At 39.9% G+C, this 15,629-nt stretch overlaps 1 protein-coding gene across 1 annotated transcript in view; it reads right to left on the bottom strand.

Moving 5' to 3' along the window:
- LOC138370867 (serine/threonine-protein phosphatase 6 regulatory ankyrin repeat subunit B-like) overlaps nucleotides 1–8,782 on the bottom strand; it is a 118,066-nt gene extending 109,284 nt beyond the window's left edge. Inside the window, exon 1 of the mRNA XM_069335476.1 lies at nucleotides 8,589–8,782. Within this exon, the coding sequence (XP_069191577.1) occupies nucleotides 8,589–8,691 (103 nt within the window). The 5' untranslated portion in view covers nucleotides 8,692–8,782. The remainder of the gene's footprint in view (nucleotides 1–8,588) is intronic.
- Nucleotides 8,783–15,629: the final 6,847 nt, after the last annotated feature.

The following is a 15,629-nucleotide window of genomic DNA, read 5'->3' as shown; positions in this document are numbered from 1 at the left end:
AATAAAAACTGAGTGACTAAAATTGTTGAGGGGACTGTATTGCCGTATAATATTATTTGACAAAGAACTAGTTAGTGAATGGAAGAAACAAATTGGTTTAAAGAAACAAAGAACATAAAAAAAATTGAGGTTAAGTAGGGGAATGAACACAGTGAACATACGGTGAACGCAGAAAACATGTAAGAAAAAGTTGATGAATAGAGTGAGCATGCAGGGAGTATGAACTTATAGAGAATATGAAAACATGATAAGGAACATAGGGAATACAAGAATGAACACTGAACATGTGAAGAACAAGCTAAGAACATTGAGAACTTGAATATTGAGTATAAAAGTTATACAGAGAACATATGATGTACATGAAAACCTGACAAAGAACATAGTGAACATACGGGGAAAATGGTAGAAAACAGAAAAAAATGAGAAAAACAGGTGAAAAGAATTGAACTGAGCATGCTGTGAACATTTGTAGAACATGGAATGAACACAGAAAACATGTAAGAAAAAGTTTGATGAATAGAGTGAACATGCAGGGAATATGAACTTATAGAGAATATGAAGACATGATAAGGAACATAGGGAATACAAGAATGAACACTGAACATGTGAAGAACAAGCTAAGAATTGAAATCAACTATTTTTTTCACATATTATGCTAACACCATATGTCTATATGGTGAGAGATGTAACGAAGATGGACTAAGTCATACTTTCATTTAAAAAACGATATTTGGTCTGTAGAAAGTTGATTTGCGTTACGTTACGTTACGTTACATTGTGTTATAGAGGGTTAAAACTAGTATACCGTAATATTCATATGCTAAGAGATGTAATGGAGATATTGTGTTTGGCTAAATGAGTTCACATTTCAATAATGATATTCGGACAACAGCCAGAAAGTTGATCTCTACGTTACTTAATGATGATATAATGCGATGCAATCGTGTGCTAATATTTTATTTGTGTTAGAATGTAAGGGCTATAGAAGTTTGTCTAGACTTGCATACATTTTCAAACGCTATTTATGTAGGCAGTAGAAAGACTGGTTTCCCATTACTCTACATTGACTGTGATACAAGAACTGAAAAGCAGACTTAACCCAGACCTATTTCACTATCGACTCACCGGTCTTATTCTCATCGATTGGTGTTTACATTGGATGACGTAGGTCTTAAGAGAGACAGCCTTGATGGAGAAAGATACGTGAACAGCGGCAGCAGGAGAAAGGAAATGATGTTACTTTCCCCAACTACTAAATGATCTGGAGAGAGAGAGAGACTGAGAGACTGAGAGACTGAGATACAGAGAGACAGAGAGACAGAGAGACAGAGAGACAGAGAGACAGAGAGACAGAGAGATAGAGAGAGAGAGAGAGAGAGAGAGAGAGAGAGAGAGAGAGAGAGAGAGAGAGAGAGAGAGGAGAGAGAGAGAGAGAGAGAGAGAGAGAGAGAGAGAGAGAGAAACTGAGAGACAGAGAGAGAGAACAGCAAATTATGATTTGCTATAATAATAAGATTGAAGACCAGCTTATGACTGGATATTCTTAAAAAAATACTATTTGAGCAAAGAATGGTGATACTAAAGCTTAGAACATAACATCCGGTCTGGGAATGGGGGCAGTGATGGTTTGGCCATGGAGGGGGGTGGTAGGGGTAAGGGTAAGTGGGGGTGGACGGGGAGAGGGTAAGGCCGAGCCATTACATCCTCCATCTCAATACACCTCAAACCATCACGAAGGTGAGACTGCAGCGAGAGGGGCTGCCGGTTCATTCATTCAGAAGTCTTGCTATGGATGTAGGACGAAGAGGTGATGGAGATTGAGTAAACATGCATACATTTCAATGATATTTATTTGGCCAGCAGACGTTGTGATCACAGTTAACAAGAACAATTTGTAGGTAGAGATCGCGTCTCCGTGACGATGTGAAATGTTTCTCTCTTTTAGTAAACGCTAACCTACTGACTTTGACTGAGTTTACTAAGTGAAGTGCTGTGTGGTGGACTTTAGAGAGGGTGAGAGAGAGCGAGTGAGAGAGAGAGAGAGAGAGAGAGAGAGAGAGAGAGAGAGAGGGAGAGAGAGAGAGAGAGAGAGAGAGAGAGAGAGAGAGAGAGAGAGAGAGAGAGAGAGAGAGAGAGAGAGAGAGAGAGAGAGAGAGAGAGAGAGACAGAGAGAGAGAGACAGAGAGACACAGAGAGAGAGAGAGAGAGAGATAGAGACAGAGACAGAGAGAGACAGAGACAGAGACAGAGAGAGAGAGAGAGAGAGAGAGAGAGAGAGAGATAGAGACAGAGACAGAGAGAGACAGAGAGACAGAAAGACAGAGAGAGAGAGAGAGACATAGAGAGAGAGAGAATTCTTTACACACTATGTAACCCGCATATAATGTAGAGAGAGAGAAGCTGTATAAATAATCAGATAGCTTGTTAATCAACGTGTGTCAAACTCCCAGGACTGCATTTTGGAATTTGTATGTTGCGCTCATGGCTCACCTTTGAGAAAGAACATTGCCACACTCAATGCTATGTGCCGGTGAGAGCTGTGTCATGAGAGAGTATGGTATGCCATATTGCTGTCACTCCCAGCAGTGTGGTGGTGGTGATGGTATGTGGGTATGTCCTGCTATGTGGATGGAGGGGTGGGGGGGGGTGAGGGGGGGGGTGAGGGGGGGGATGACTGACTGACTATGTTAGAGGTTGATGATGACATTCGCAACAGTTAGACCTCCGCCTTTGAAGAGGAAACCCGTGTGGACATGTGGTGTCACTCGTCATAGCTACGTGGTAGGTATAGCCCACATATCCTTAGCGCTCTGGAAGCAGAGAGGCTACATAAAACTGTCATTCTTTAAGAAAAAATAATGTCTACTTTCACACACAAACCCACTGCCAGCTGTTACCTCCCTTTCCCCTCCTTCTCCCCCTCCAATCTTAGACCCTGCTCTCTCACGCTCCCCTCATCACTTCCTGCCCATGTAGGGGGAGAACTAATGGACGTCATTGATATCCTCTCAGGTATTGGGGCTCCCCCCTCCCTTCACAACATAACATACACTCCTCCTCTTCCTCCCTACATGACTGCATACCGACCACTTAGCTTCCAACCCCAACATGTCACTCTCTCAAGTGACGCCTGACCGGATGCCACGCGTCATAACATCCGGGAAATTCCCCTCCCAAACCCTGTGTGACGACGACGACGCGCTGCGACTACGACGTCGCGCGCTACCTGGCACCCAACAACATGACCTCCCCTCTTTCCTGACCACATACCCAAACACCGGACGCTCACACGCGTCCGAAACGCGCCAAAACTTCCGGGAAAATCCCCAAAAACCCTGTGTGACGACGACGACGCGCTGCGACTACGACGTCGCGCCTCACCTGCTCAGATGGCACTCAAGAGTGCCACCTGGGGCAGCTGGTGCGCGTCGCCGTAGTCACACTTTACACTACTCAGCTTGACGCTGCGCTGGCTGCCGCTGGATCCCCTACTGCTTCCACCAATGCTTAAATTCTCCCTGGCACTGGCAGGTGTCTGTAGCCGTTCCTACCTTGAAGCCTCATCTCGGGTCTTGAGCTGTGCCACAATCTCAAGCCTCCTTTTTCCCACTTTGGAGGAACTCAACTGGATTCCAAAGTGGTCAGTTATTAACAGCAGCTACGCCTTGGTGCAATCCTCCAGCACCTGTTCATCCCTGGTGTCAATAAACCTTGCTACCTTCTCGTCCTCCATACTTGTACTATGAGTGAATACCTGTTACCTGTACCTAATACCTTTGGCCACTATCAAGCACCACAATCGTAATCGTAATCCTGGCAAGGTCGCCAATGTCGGGGTGTCTCTCTCTCTAGCCAGTCACCACCAAGTATTAGTAGTGATAAACGTTACTTACTGTAGCCTCCACGGGTCTGCACTCGATCCTCACGGTGCCACTGTTCACCAGGAGAGTCTCTCAGTCTGTCTCCGGCCGGCCTCGTAGCCTAAAGACGAGTGAGAACACGATCACTTCACTTGATCATGTGCCCGCCCCGACAGAGGGCTCTACCGCTCACTATAGGTCGCCAACTGGTGTTTACCGTGTCCAGTAACACCTCAGTGGAATAGTAGTAATATAGTAGTGGCCCCAGGGAATACTAATCAATTTGGTAACAGGTAAGTATATGTTTAAATCACTCACTCTTAGATAGTCTCAATAGCAACAAGGTAATTGAGGGTTGACACAAACACGGCGGTGGTTTTGTAGTTTACTTAAAAGATCAAAGAATCATAACTCTGCATCAACAACATGGCAAAGGAATAAATGAGCAGCCTTCTCTCCGCCTCTTCATAATTCTGGAACACTCTGGGAATGGCAACACTCCCAGTTGACGTGCGTTCCCACGCTCCACATGCAGTGTTTTCGAACGTTTGGCCACTCGCGAGATGCCACGCCCGCTCACACTCCTCACTGTTCCTCACACTGCTCACTTCCTCACTATACTCACACTATTGGCGTGAGGCGCCTATTATTCCCTCATATTCACAGTATATCACAACACTGGCATAATCACAGTTAACCACTAGACATATGAATATATTATTTAATAACTCCAGTATATATAGTTCACTTTATCAATATTTATAATAACGAGGTAACTCTAGGCACACAGCCTTACACTATTATATTGTATATTTGTATATATAACTTCTGACACGAACTTATAATATAAATGACATGTAAATATAAATGTCCTCGTCACAGTAATCTCTTCATTAAACCACAGGTGCTATCACACACCATATATATATCTCGTGAGACCTCTATAGCATCTCCCTTCACAACGTGTCTTACTAGAAACATAGACATTGGTGAGCCCTGCTCACGACATAGAAGATACTCTGGCTAATCGCTAACTAAAGGGGAATGGGAGGGAAAACTGAATTACCTACTTCCACCATAAATGATGTGGACTCGTCCTCTGTTGAGGGTTGAATTGAAGCTCCTGGTCCCGGCTCACGACTTGCTGTAGGGAACACCCCCACACACACACTGATGCTCTTCCCAGGACCTCAACCAACACCCAAAAAGCGCGTCTTCTCCTTACTGCTTCTCTCTGCAGGCTCCGTGCTCCTCCACAACCTCTTGAAGGGTTGGAGTCGGTCTCCTGGCCGTCGCCTCCTCCTCACAACTATGTCTGCAGTCGTTCGTATTCCCAGCTAGTTTGTTCTTCTCCTTCCTCACGGTGAACTGGCCCAGCCGCTACGTCATCACCCGACTGGTAAAACTATACAGTCGTCCCTGACGTCACTGCCCAGGCTTCATTCTTGCTAAGCACCTGTCACTGGAGCACTTGTTGCTCGTTTACCGCCAATTCCTTCTTCTGTCCGCCTCACGGAGTTCAGGAAGACCTCACAGGATGCTCGCAGACCCCTGGTGATGTGTATATTCACCGGAGAGGGGCGAATACTGTCAGACTGACAGGAACCCCCCCTATCGCACGTCCGCCCTTGACGACGTGTCGTATCTAACTCCGGGCGCCACGGGGTGCACGGCCCGGACCTACGTCCACTCGTGACGTTACACTTGCCAGGGGCGTTTCTCATTGGCTCCCTGTACCACGTCACCGTTCTTGGCCAATCTGGTGCCACTGACGTCATAACATTTTGGCGCGAAAACGTAGGAGTCAGCGCCATCTTGGCGTCCAAAAGGACCTAAGCCACTGGCCAAAACACTCTTCTTTAGTTAATTTCTCTCCTATGCGAGAACACCTCATGCTCCCACATATGTCAAATTGTTCTCTGGAAGGCAAAGAACGTTCGGGTAAAGTAGATATGACTCTTACAACTGGCGTGGGAGAAATATAAAGGGGGGGGGGGGAACACCGTCACAATATATATGTACAAGTATGTATGAGTATGTGTACATGTATATATAGCATTAATAATTGTGTAACTGGCGTCAAAACATTGTTATTTGCTTAGCTAAACGAACTTGAGGGTTCAGTTCACGAACCGATTATGTGCCTCTGTAACCCTTTACACCACCGCCCACGGGAGGGGTATGGGATACATAATAAAGAAAGAAATTGAATTGAACACTGTTTATTTAGAGCAAACGTAAATCTGTGTATTTATGTATTTTTGTTTGTTGGTTAGATTAGCATTTTATAAGCACTATATTCACCTTTAGTGGTCGATTGTTCAATAAATCACTGAACTATATGTTTAACGGATCTCTAACCCTGCCAATGGAGGTCAGAAGAAAATTAATATATTCTGGTTAGCATTGTAAATGTGTGACCACGTCTAGGTTAAAAAAAATCCTTCTTCTAAACAGTTGTCTCGTTTGCAAGATTCTCTCTCTCGGTTCGTATTGCCAATATTTCTCCTCATGGCGTTTCATCCTTGTCACCATGGAGGATCCCACTTCCAAAGTTTTGCAATATCTTGACCCACATGGCTAAGGCTGCTACTCCGTAAATAGTTCTGAAGCGCATTTTCTTTGTACACTTTTCTTCACACTCCCGCTCCGTCTCCATCTTCACAGATGGGTTTAAGTCTGCCGACGGTGTAGAGTACTCTATTGTATTTCCTGACTACACCTATATGTGTTATCTGCCTCCAGAGACTAGCATTTTCACGGCAGAACTTTATGCAATTTTGAATACTCTTCGTCAACTGCTTTCTCACTGTCAACATGCCTTTGTAGTTGTAGTTGACTCTTGCAGTGCCCTCGTGGCTCACGAGTCATTTAATGCTATCCATCCCGTTGTAGTCGAAATTCAATATTGGCTGTTGAATTGATGGATTCTCTGCCATATTGGTGTGTCCTTAAATAAGCATGCTGGCGTTGCCTCTAAGGAGGCTATCCGCAATTGTCCCATTTCCCGCAAAGGCGTTCCATATTCCGACGTGTACCCAGTCATTCATTCCTCAATCCGTATCCGTTTGCGGGGTCGTTAGTTTTCTGTTACTGGTAGCAAACTGTTTGCGTTTAAGGGATAGCATGTGCCCTTGGCCTTCCTCCTACCACTGTAACCAGCGGTGGGAAACGGCTCTGGCCAGGTTACGTATTGGCCATACACCTTTAACTCACGGTATACTTAATGGAGTGCCGCCCTGCACCTCATTGTCCAAACTGCATTGTCCCTCTTACGGTCGTGCATATCCTTGTTGAATGTCCTGACTTTCAGGAAAAACGTCTTGCTTCCCGACTGTCCCTTGCGGTCACTTGTCCCTCGATATAATCCTTGGTGAATCACATATCACTGATATCACTCGCCTTAGGCGATTTGGTTCTTGTATTGGCACCCTTTCTGTTATTTAACAACTCTTTAGTATCCTGCACCTTTGATGGTGCTACACAGTCTTTCCAGTTTTGGCGCCTTTTGATAATTACTTACTTACTTACTTAAAACTTTAAAAATATATATGTAGCTGTTATTATTTAGCGAAGATAGTTTCATACAAGAGCATGACTGTAATAAAGAAAATGTACTTTGTTCTGATATCTGAACACAGTACATTTTCTTTATTACAGTCATGCTCTTGTATGAAACTGATATCAGTGAACACAATGCTGTTGATGATGTTCACAGAATGATGCAGTCAACCACAGCACACTGCCATTGTTAGGTGCAGCTGTGCATCATGAATGACCTCATTCTCCTTTAGAAAATAAACTTGGTGGGAAAATTTTCATATTCTGGATTTACTAACCAAGATGCTGATAACAATAACATCATTGTGCCTAGCGTTCTCCTTTGTTCTTCATCACTCACAAGTTTTTATAATTTCCTCCTCTTCTCCTTTGTTCGTCACCACTGGTCATTATTTATGTCCCCCTCCTCCTCTTTGTTTCTCACCACTGGTCATTGTTTAAGTCCTCTTCCCCTTTTCTTTTTTTTACCACTGGTCATTGTTTATGTCCTCCTCTTCTTTGTTCCACACCACTGGTCACTGTTTATGTCCTCCTCCTCTTCTTTGTTTCTCACCACTGGTCATTGTTTATGTCCTCCTTCTATTCTTTGTTTCTCACCACTGGTCTTTGTTTAAGTCCTCTTCCCCTTCTTATTTTCTCACCACTGGTCATTGTTTATGTCCTCCTCTTCTTTGTTTCTCCCCACTGGTCATTGTTTATGTCCTCCTCTTCTTTGTTCCTCACCTCTGAGCGTTATAAAATGTCTTGTATTTTGTGTTAATATGTTTTGAATTGTGTGTTGCAGGTTGCCTGTAGATTTGTATAACCTATTGGACGGTGTATTGTGTGATATAACAAATATGTTTACCGTGTATCTCACTAGCATGTTAGTTAGTGTAATACAAGTGTTAAATTTACTCTGACACCATAACTGTTGTTAAACAAAGAAATGACACTAATGTGATATATCACTAAAAAAATTGTTTGGATTAAAGAGGTGACTCGAACCAGCGATCTGGGTTCTCAGCCACCCAGCCACTCTCAGTAACGCATCTTACCCCTGTATAAATTATACTTCATTATTTATATTGTTATGGTTCAGGGAGTAAGGTGAACTGCTGGGAGAACCCTGATTGCTGGTTCGAGTCACCTCCTTGTTCCAAATGATTTTATAAAGACTGTACTTACCGTCAAGTTTTGAAATATTGACGCCGACGCCATGCTTCAGCAGCAAGTCCGCCACTTCGGCCATCCCTTCAAGGGCAGCATAATGTAAAGGTGTGTAACCCATGATGTTCGTGGCGTTGATGTCTGCTTTGGCGCGGATTAGGACTTCTACAAGGTCACTCTGACCTATGGAAGCTGCCAGATGAAGAGGGGTCACACCTGTTAAAAGACACCAGCCATGTCTTTACGCATCGTTCATCAAATCTCAGGGTTTATTCTGTGATAATTAAACAAATTACTAATCAAGATATCCTGCTTCACACAATTCGTTAATTAATAATACTAGGTTAATATGAGATGTCAACAGATGGGTGAAGGCGCCTGGCAGCTGGGTGGACAGCGCCTCGGATTCGTAGTCCTGAGGTTCCAGCTTCGATCCCCGGTGGACGCGGAGACAAATGGACAAAATGTTTCTTTCACCCTGATGCCCCTGTTACCTAGCAGTAAATAGGTACCTGGGAGTTAGACAGCTGCTACAGGCTTCTTCCCTGGGGTGTCTAGCAAAAAGGAGGCCTGGTCGAGAGTAGTAGTGAGTAAGACGTATGGGCCCCTTTTTTTCTGGGGAAAAAGGGGCCGATTTGGAGTTAAAGGTTTCTTATGGGGAAAATTCAAGGCAAAAAGGGGCCCATATGGCTTAGGGGTTTTCAGGTAAATTTGGGTAGTCACTGATTTGGAAGTAGGGAATTCTTATGAGGAAAATAATTTCCGAGATTTTAGAGGGTTGTTAAGCGTTCTTATGAGAAAAATAAGTAGGAAAATCTTATATAAAAATTTTAGAAAAAAGGGTCAATATGTCACAGCATTTCCAGGTAAACTCTACGGACAACCTTTGCCTGTTTTCAATAACCGAACTTTGGAAAAAAAGGGCCGATTTGGTGTTAAAGGTTTCTTATGGGGAAAATTCAAGGCGAAAAGGGCCGATTTGGAGTTAAAGGTTTCTTATGGGAGAAATTCAAAATTCGTGTGTAGACCGCCAGGGTTTTCAGGCGAATTTGGGCAGTCACAGATTTGGAATTAAGGAATTCTTATGAGGAAAATAATTTCTAAGATTTTAGAAGTTTGTTATGCGTTCTTATGAGGAAAATAAGTAGGAAAATCTTAAAGAAAAATTCAGGAAAAAATCCCCTTTAGGACGCCGCATTTCCAGTTAAACTCTACAGACAACCTTTGCCCGTTTCCAATCACACATTTTTCAAAGAGCATTTTCAGAGAATATTGTCTTAGACGTTTTGTTAAGGAAAACAGACAACTTAGCCATAACATTTAGTTTTATGTGCATTTAAGACAGACAATTAGTCAGAAACCAGTTTAAGCTCAAAATTCTTCAGAGTCCACTTTGTTAGCAAAATTCTTCAGAGTCCATTTTATACCGAAATTTCGTCAGAGTCCAGTAAAGGCCAAAAAGGATCAGAGTCCAATTAACAACAGAAATTCCTCGGAGTTAAGTTTAAGCTCAAATTTCACCAGAGTCCTGTAATCTACCAAAATTCGACAGAGTCCATTTTATACCCAAAAATAATCAGAGTCCAATTAACGACAGAAATTCGTCTGAGTCCAGTTTTCTAGCAAAATTTGTCAGACTCCTGTAATCTGAGAAAAATTTGACAGAGTCCATTTTCTACCCAATTTTCATCAGAGTCCAGTTTATACCGAAAATTCACCAGAGTCCACTTTGTGCCAAAATATTCAGAGTCCAGTTCATGATCGAAATTAATCAGAGTCCAATTGAAGACCCAAATTTGACAGAGACCGCATTTTCGCTACTAGCAGTCCAATCCCCCTGAAATTTTAAACAGTCATATATCTGTCGTAGTAAATAAGATCAAAACAGTTAACGAGCTCCAGCTCTCATCCCCACCTTAGTTCGCTCTCGTATCTTTGTAAATAACCCATCAATTTCCTTGAAATTTTTACCCTCTGTATTTCAGACATAGTAAATATGATATAAACAATTATAAAACTCGAGCTCTTGTCCTCTGTCCAAGTTCACTCCTGTAAATTCATTACTATCACTCCAAATCCCCTGAGATTTAAACACCCAACTACATTTTCAGACATAGTAAATAAAAGCCAGTTCAGTTACCGAGTTTCAACTCGGTAACTGAACCCCGAGTTCCCCGCTTATCTCATTTTGTATAAGTTCTTTATTATCCAACTAAATCACCTGAGATTTAAGATCACCTTACTTCTAACGTAGTAAAATTAATCAGGACATTAGCCAAGCTCCATTTCCTCTGTCTTAGATCATCGAACATAAATATATCCGATCAAGTCCCTATCCAGCCTAACTCTTTATCAGAGTAATCACCTTACCCTTTCCCTCCCTTACCTTCTCATCCCCAACGTATCCAAACCTTCAATAATCATACTGTATTTGCATATTTTCTCTATATTCAGCTGTGTTCTTCACATTTTTTCCATGTTATCTGTGTTCGCCCCATGTTCTACAAATGTTCACGGCAAGCTCAGTACAAATTTTTTCACCTGTTTTTCTCATTTTTTCTGTTTTTCTACCATTTTCTCCCCATGTTCATTACAGTCCCTTACATGTTCTCTGTATAACTTTTATACTCAGTATTCATGTTCTCAATGTTCTTAGCTTGTTCTTCACATGTTCAGTGTTCATTCTTTGTATTCCCTATGTTCCTTATCATGTCTTCATATTCTCTATAAGTTCATATTCCCTGCATGTTCACTCTATTCATCAACTTTTTCTCACATGTTTTCTGTGTTCCCCATATGTTCACTGTGTTCATTCCCTTACTTAGTCTCATTTTTTTATGTTCTTTGTTTCTTTAAACCAATTTGTTTCTTCCATTCAGTAACTAGTTCTTTGACAAATATTATCATCAGCAATACAGTTCCCCCCAACAAATTTAGTCACCCAGTTTATTTGCAAAACTATGTCAAAGTAATTCTCGTAGTCAACCTAATAGTTCTACCAACCCTGTTCTTAAACAAATCTACACTTTATTCAGTTCCAAATTTACAAAGACAAACCTTTCTTGTAACTTCTTAACTAAAAATTACTTGTCAATCAACCGAAAATAGTCAGGATTAATCTCATTCAACACGGTTCTTAACTAAAACAACCTTTCTCTTAGCTAAAAATCGTCAAAGGAATCTTACCATCACTGTTCTTAACTAAAATAATCTTTCTCTTAGCAAATATAGTAAAAGGAAACGTTTCCAATACTGTTCATAACTAACCTTATCCATCGTCAAGTAATTGAAAATAGTCTTGTTCATCATTTCGTAACAGCCATTATGTTTTGTCAAGTAAGAAAAAATAACCAAAGATATCTTTCATCGCTGTTCTTAACTGACATTATACTTTGAGGAGCACAAAAATAGTCTCCCTCATCATATTTTGTCTTTTTGCTGAACTAAAAGTATTCACCAGTCAACTAAAAAATAGTTACTTCATCATGTTTCCCTGTCATTTCTTAACTGAAATATCACTTCTCTCATCTGAAAAATAGTCATGTGTAGCCTCTTTTCAACACTGTTCTTAACTAAAGTAACCTTTCACTTCGCTAAAATAGTCAAATGTAACTTTTTCAGCACTTTCGTAACTAAAATTATATGTCGTTAAGTAAGAAATATAGTCAAAAACACTCTTCGAGACATCAAGAACTTACTCAAAGACATCAAAGTTGCACTCAAAGACATCCTTTGAGATATCAAAAACATCCTTTAAGTCTTCAAGGGCATTCTTCGAGATATCAAAAGACACTCTCAAACACTCAAAAATTTACTCGCATCCTCAAAGTTATTCTCAGAGTCATCAAAAGTTAATCTCAGTCATCAAATGTTATTCTCTAAGTAACCTTTCGTTCATCAGAGAAACTTTCTAAGACATCTTCGTTCATTAAAGTTAATCTCAGAGACATAAAAGTTATTCTCAGAGCTATCAAAAATTATTCTCGATGTCATCAAAAAGTATTTTCACGTACTCAAAGTTAATCTCGGTCATCAAAGTTGTTCTGTAAGATATTTTCGAGACATCAAAGTTACTCTTCAATACATCAAAGGACGCATTCAAAATACAACTCATGTTCTCAGAAGTCATCAAAGTCATCAACGATTTTCTCAGATTCACCAAAGGTATTCCAAGAGACGTTAAATTTAATCTCAGTCATCAAACTTGTTCTCAAAGTCGTCAAAGATAATCTTAGAGTCATCAAGGGTATTCTCAGAGTCACCTTCGTTCGTCAGAGAAACTTTCCAAAAACATCTTTGTTCATCAAACTTGTTCTCAAAGTCATCAAAGTTATTCCAAGAGACATCAAAAGTTAATCAGTTAATCTAAGACATCATCTTACATCAAAGTTATTTTAGAGACATCTAAAGTTATTATGTAAGACATAAAAGTTATTCTTAGAGTCATCAAATGTTATTCTCGAAGTCATCAAAGATATTCTCAGAGTCATCAAAGGTAATCTCTAACTCACTTTCGTTCAACATAGTAATTTTCTAAGACCTCAAAGTTATTCTCTAAGACAACAAAGTCATTCTCAGAGTCATTAACAGTTATTCTCAGAGCCACCTTCGTTATTCAAAGAAGCCTTCTGAGACATCCTCGTTCAACAAAACTGTCCTCAGAGCCATCAAAAAAGTTAATTACAGTCATCAAAGTTATTCTCTTAGTAACTTTTCGTTCATCAGAGAAGCTTTTTAAGACATCTTTGTTCATCAAAGTTGTTCTCTAAGACATCAATGTTGTTCTCTAAGACATCAAAGATGTTCTCTAAATCATAAAAGTTAATCTCTAAGTCACCTTCGTTCATTAGAGAAACTTTCCAAAACATCTTCGTTGATCAAAGTTATTCTCAGAGTCATCAAAGTGATCTCTAATTCACCTTCGTTCACCAAAAGTTGTTTCTCTAAGACACCTTCGTTCATCAAAGAAACTCTCCATCTTCCATCATGTTATTCTTTAAGACGTCTTCAGTCATAAAATTTCTCTCCAAAATGTAACTAGTTCAGCTTTTCATACCAAACCTGCACTTCTGTTAAAATATATTTTCTTAGTCACTTTACCTTAAAACTGTTCTCTGAACTACACTGCTTAAACCTACGTAACCTAACCTCTCCACCCAATGTTACTTAGTTAACATAACGTTCCTAAACCTAACCTAACTTTACCTATCCTAACTTAACTTACCTTACCTTACCTACCGTACCTAACTTACCTAACTTAACCTAACTTATCCTGCTTAACCTAACTTACCTACATTACCTAACTTAACCTGCTTAACCTAATTTTACCTATCCTAATTTAACTTACCTTACCTTACCTATCTTACCTAACTTACCTAACTTAACCTAACTTATCCTGCTTAACGTATCTCACCTACATTACCTAACTTAACCTGCTTAACCTAACTACGTAACTTATCTTACCTATCCTAACCTAACTTATCCTGCTTAACCTATCTTACCTAACTTAACCTGCTTAACCTAACTTACGTAACTTATCTTACCTATCCTAATCTAACCTAACTTGCTTTACCTAACTTAACCATACATTCCCAAACTGATGTAACCTAACTTATCTAGTCCAACCAGACATGACCTAATTTACATAATTATTCCTGCTTATCTTTTGTGTTTCGTCAATCATTGTCTCATATTCATTTGTTCGTGTCAATAGTTATCTTCTCAAATGGTCACTTAAGCATTTCAAGTGCTTTATGTTAAAGATTGGATATTTAAGCATTTTAAAGGATTTTTGTTATATGGGCATTTACTCATTTCAAGTGTTATTTGTTTAAGATTGGGTGTTTAACCATTTCAAAGGATTTTTGTTATATATGGGAATTTACTCGTTTCAAGGGCTAATTTCTCAAATGGTCATTTTTGCAGATCAAGGGTTATTTGTTAAAGTTCATAGAGTTGCTCATAAGTTGTATTCATTATGTTAGTTATCATTTGTTCTTATTTCCCAACCCCTTAACCTAACCTCTTGTAATCTTAGTGTATTTAGTAGGTTCTATCATTTGTTCTTATTTCCCAACCCCTTAACCTAACCTCTTGTAATCTTAGTGTATTTAGTAGGTTCTATCATATACTCTTATTCCCCAACCCTTTAACCTAACCTTTCAGATGTAGTTTATTGTGTTTTGACGTATTTGTTGAATATATTATCCTTTTCATAACCTTTCAGATGTAGTTTTGTTTCTCCTTTTGTATATTTAACCCAAACCCACCATCCACTTAACCTCTTTGTAACCTACTTTGATGACCGAGATTAACTTTGAGTACGTGAAAATACTTTTTGATGACATTGAGAATAATTTTTGATAGCTCTGAGAATAACTTTTATGTCTCTGAGATTAACTTTAATGAACGAAGATGTCTTAGAAGGTTTCTCTGATGAACGAAAGGTTACTTAGAGAATAACATTTGATGACTGAGATTAACTTTTGATGACTCTGAGAATAACTTTGAGGATGCGAGTAAATTTTTGAGTGTTTGAGAGTGTCTTTTGATATCTCGAAGAGTGCCCTTGAAGACTTAAAGGATGTTTTTTGATGTCTCAAAGGATGTCTTTGAGTGCAACTTTGATGTCTTTGAGTAAGTCCTTGATGTCTCGAAGAGTGTTTTTGACTATATTTCTTACTTAACGACATATAATTTTAGTTACGAAAGTGCTGAAAAAGTTACATATGACTATTTTAGCGAAGTGAAAGGTTACTTTAGTTAAGAACAGTGTGGAAGAGGCTACACATGACTATTTTTCAGATGAGAGAAGTGATATTTCAGTTAAGAAATGACAGGGAAACATGATGAAGTAACTATTTTTTAGTTGACTGATGAATACTTTTAGTAAAGCAAAAAGACAAAATATGATGAGGGAGACTATTTTTGTGCTCCTCAAGTATAATGTCAGTTAAGAACAGCGATGAAAGAATATCTTTGGTTATTTTTTCTTACTTGATGAAAAATAATGGCTGTTACGAAATGATGAACAAGACTATTTCAATTACTTGACGATGG

The sequence above is a fragment of the Procambarus clarkii genome, chromosome 33, assembly GCF_040958095.1.
Source record: "Procambarus clarkii isolate CNS0578487 chromosome 33, FALCON_Pclarkii_2.0, whole genome shotgun sequence".
NCBI lineage: Eukaryota > Metazoa > Arthropoda > Malacostraca > Decapoda > Cambaridae > Procambarus > Procambarus clarkii.
This window is presented reverse-complemented; position numbering and strand designations above follow the sequence as displayed.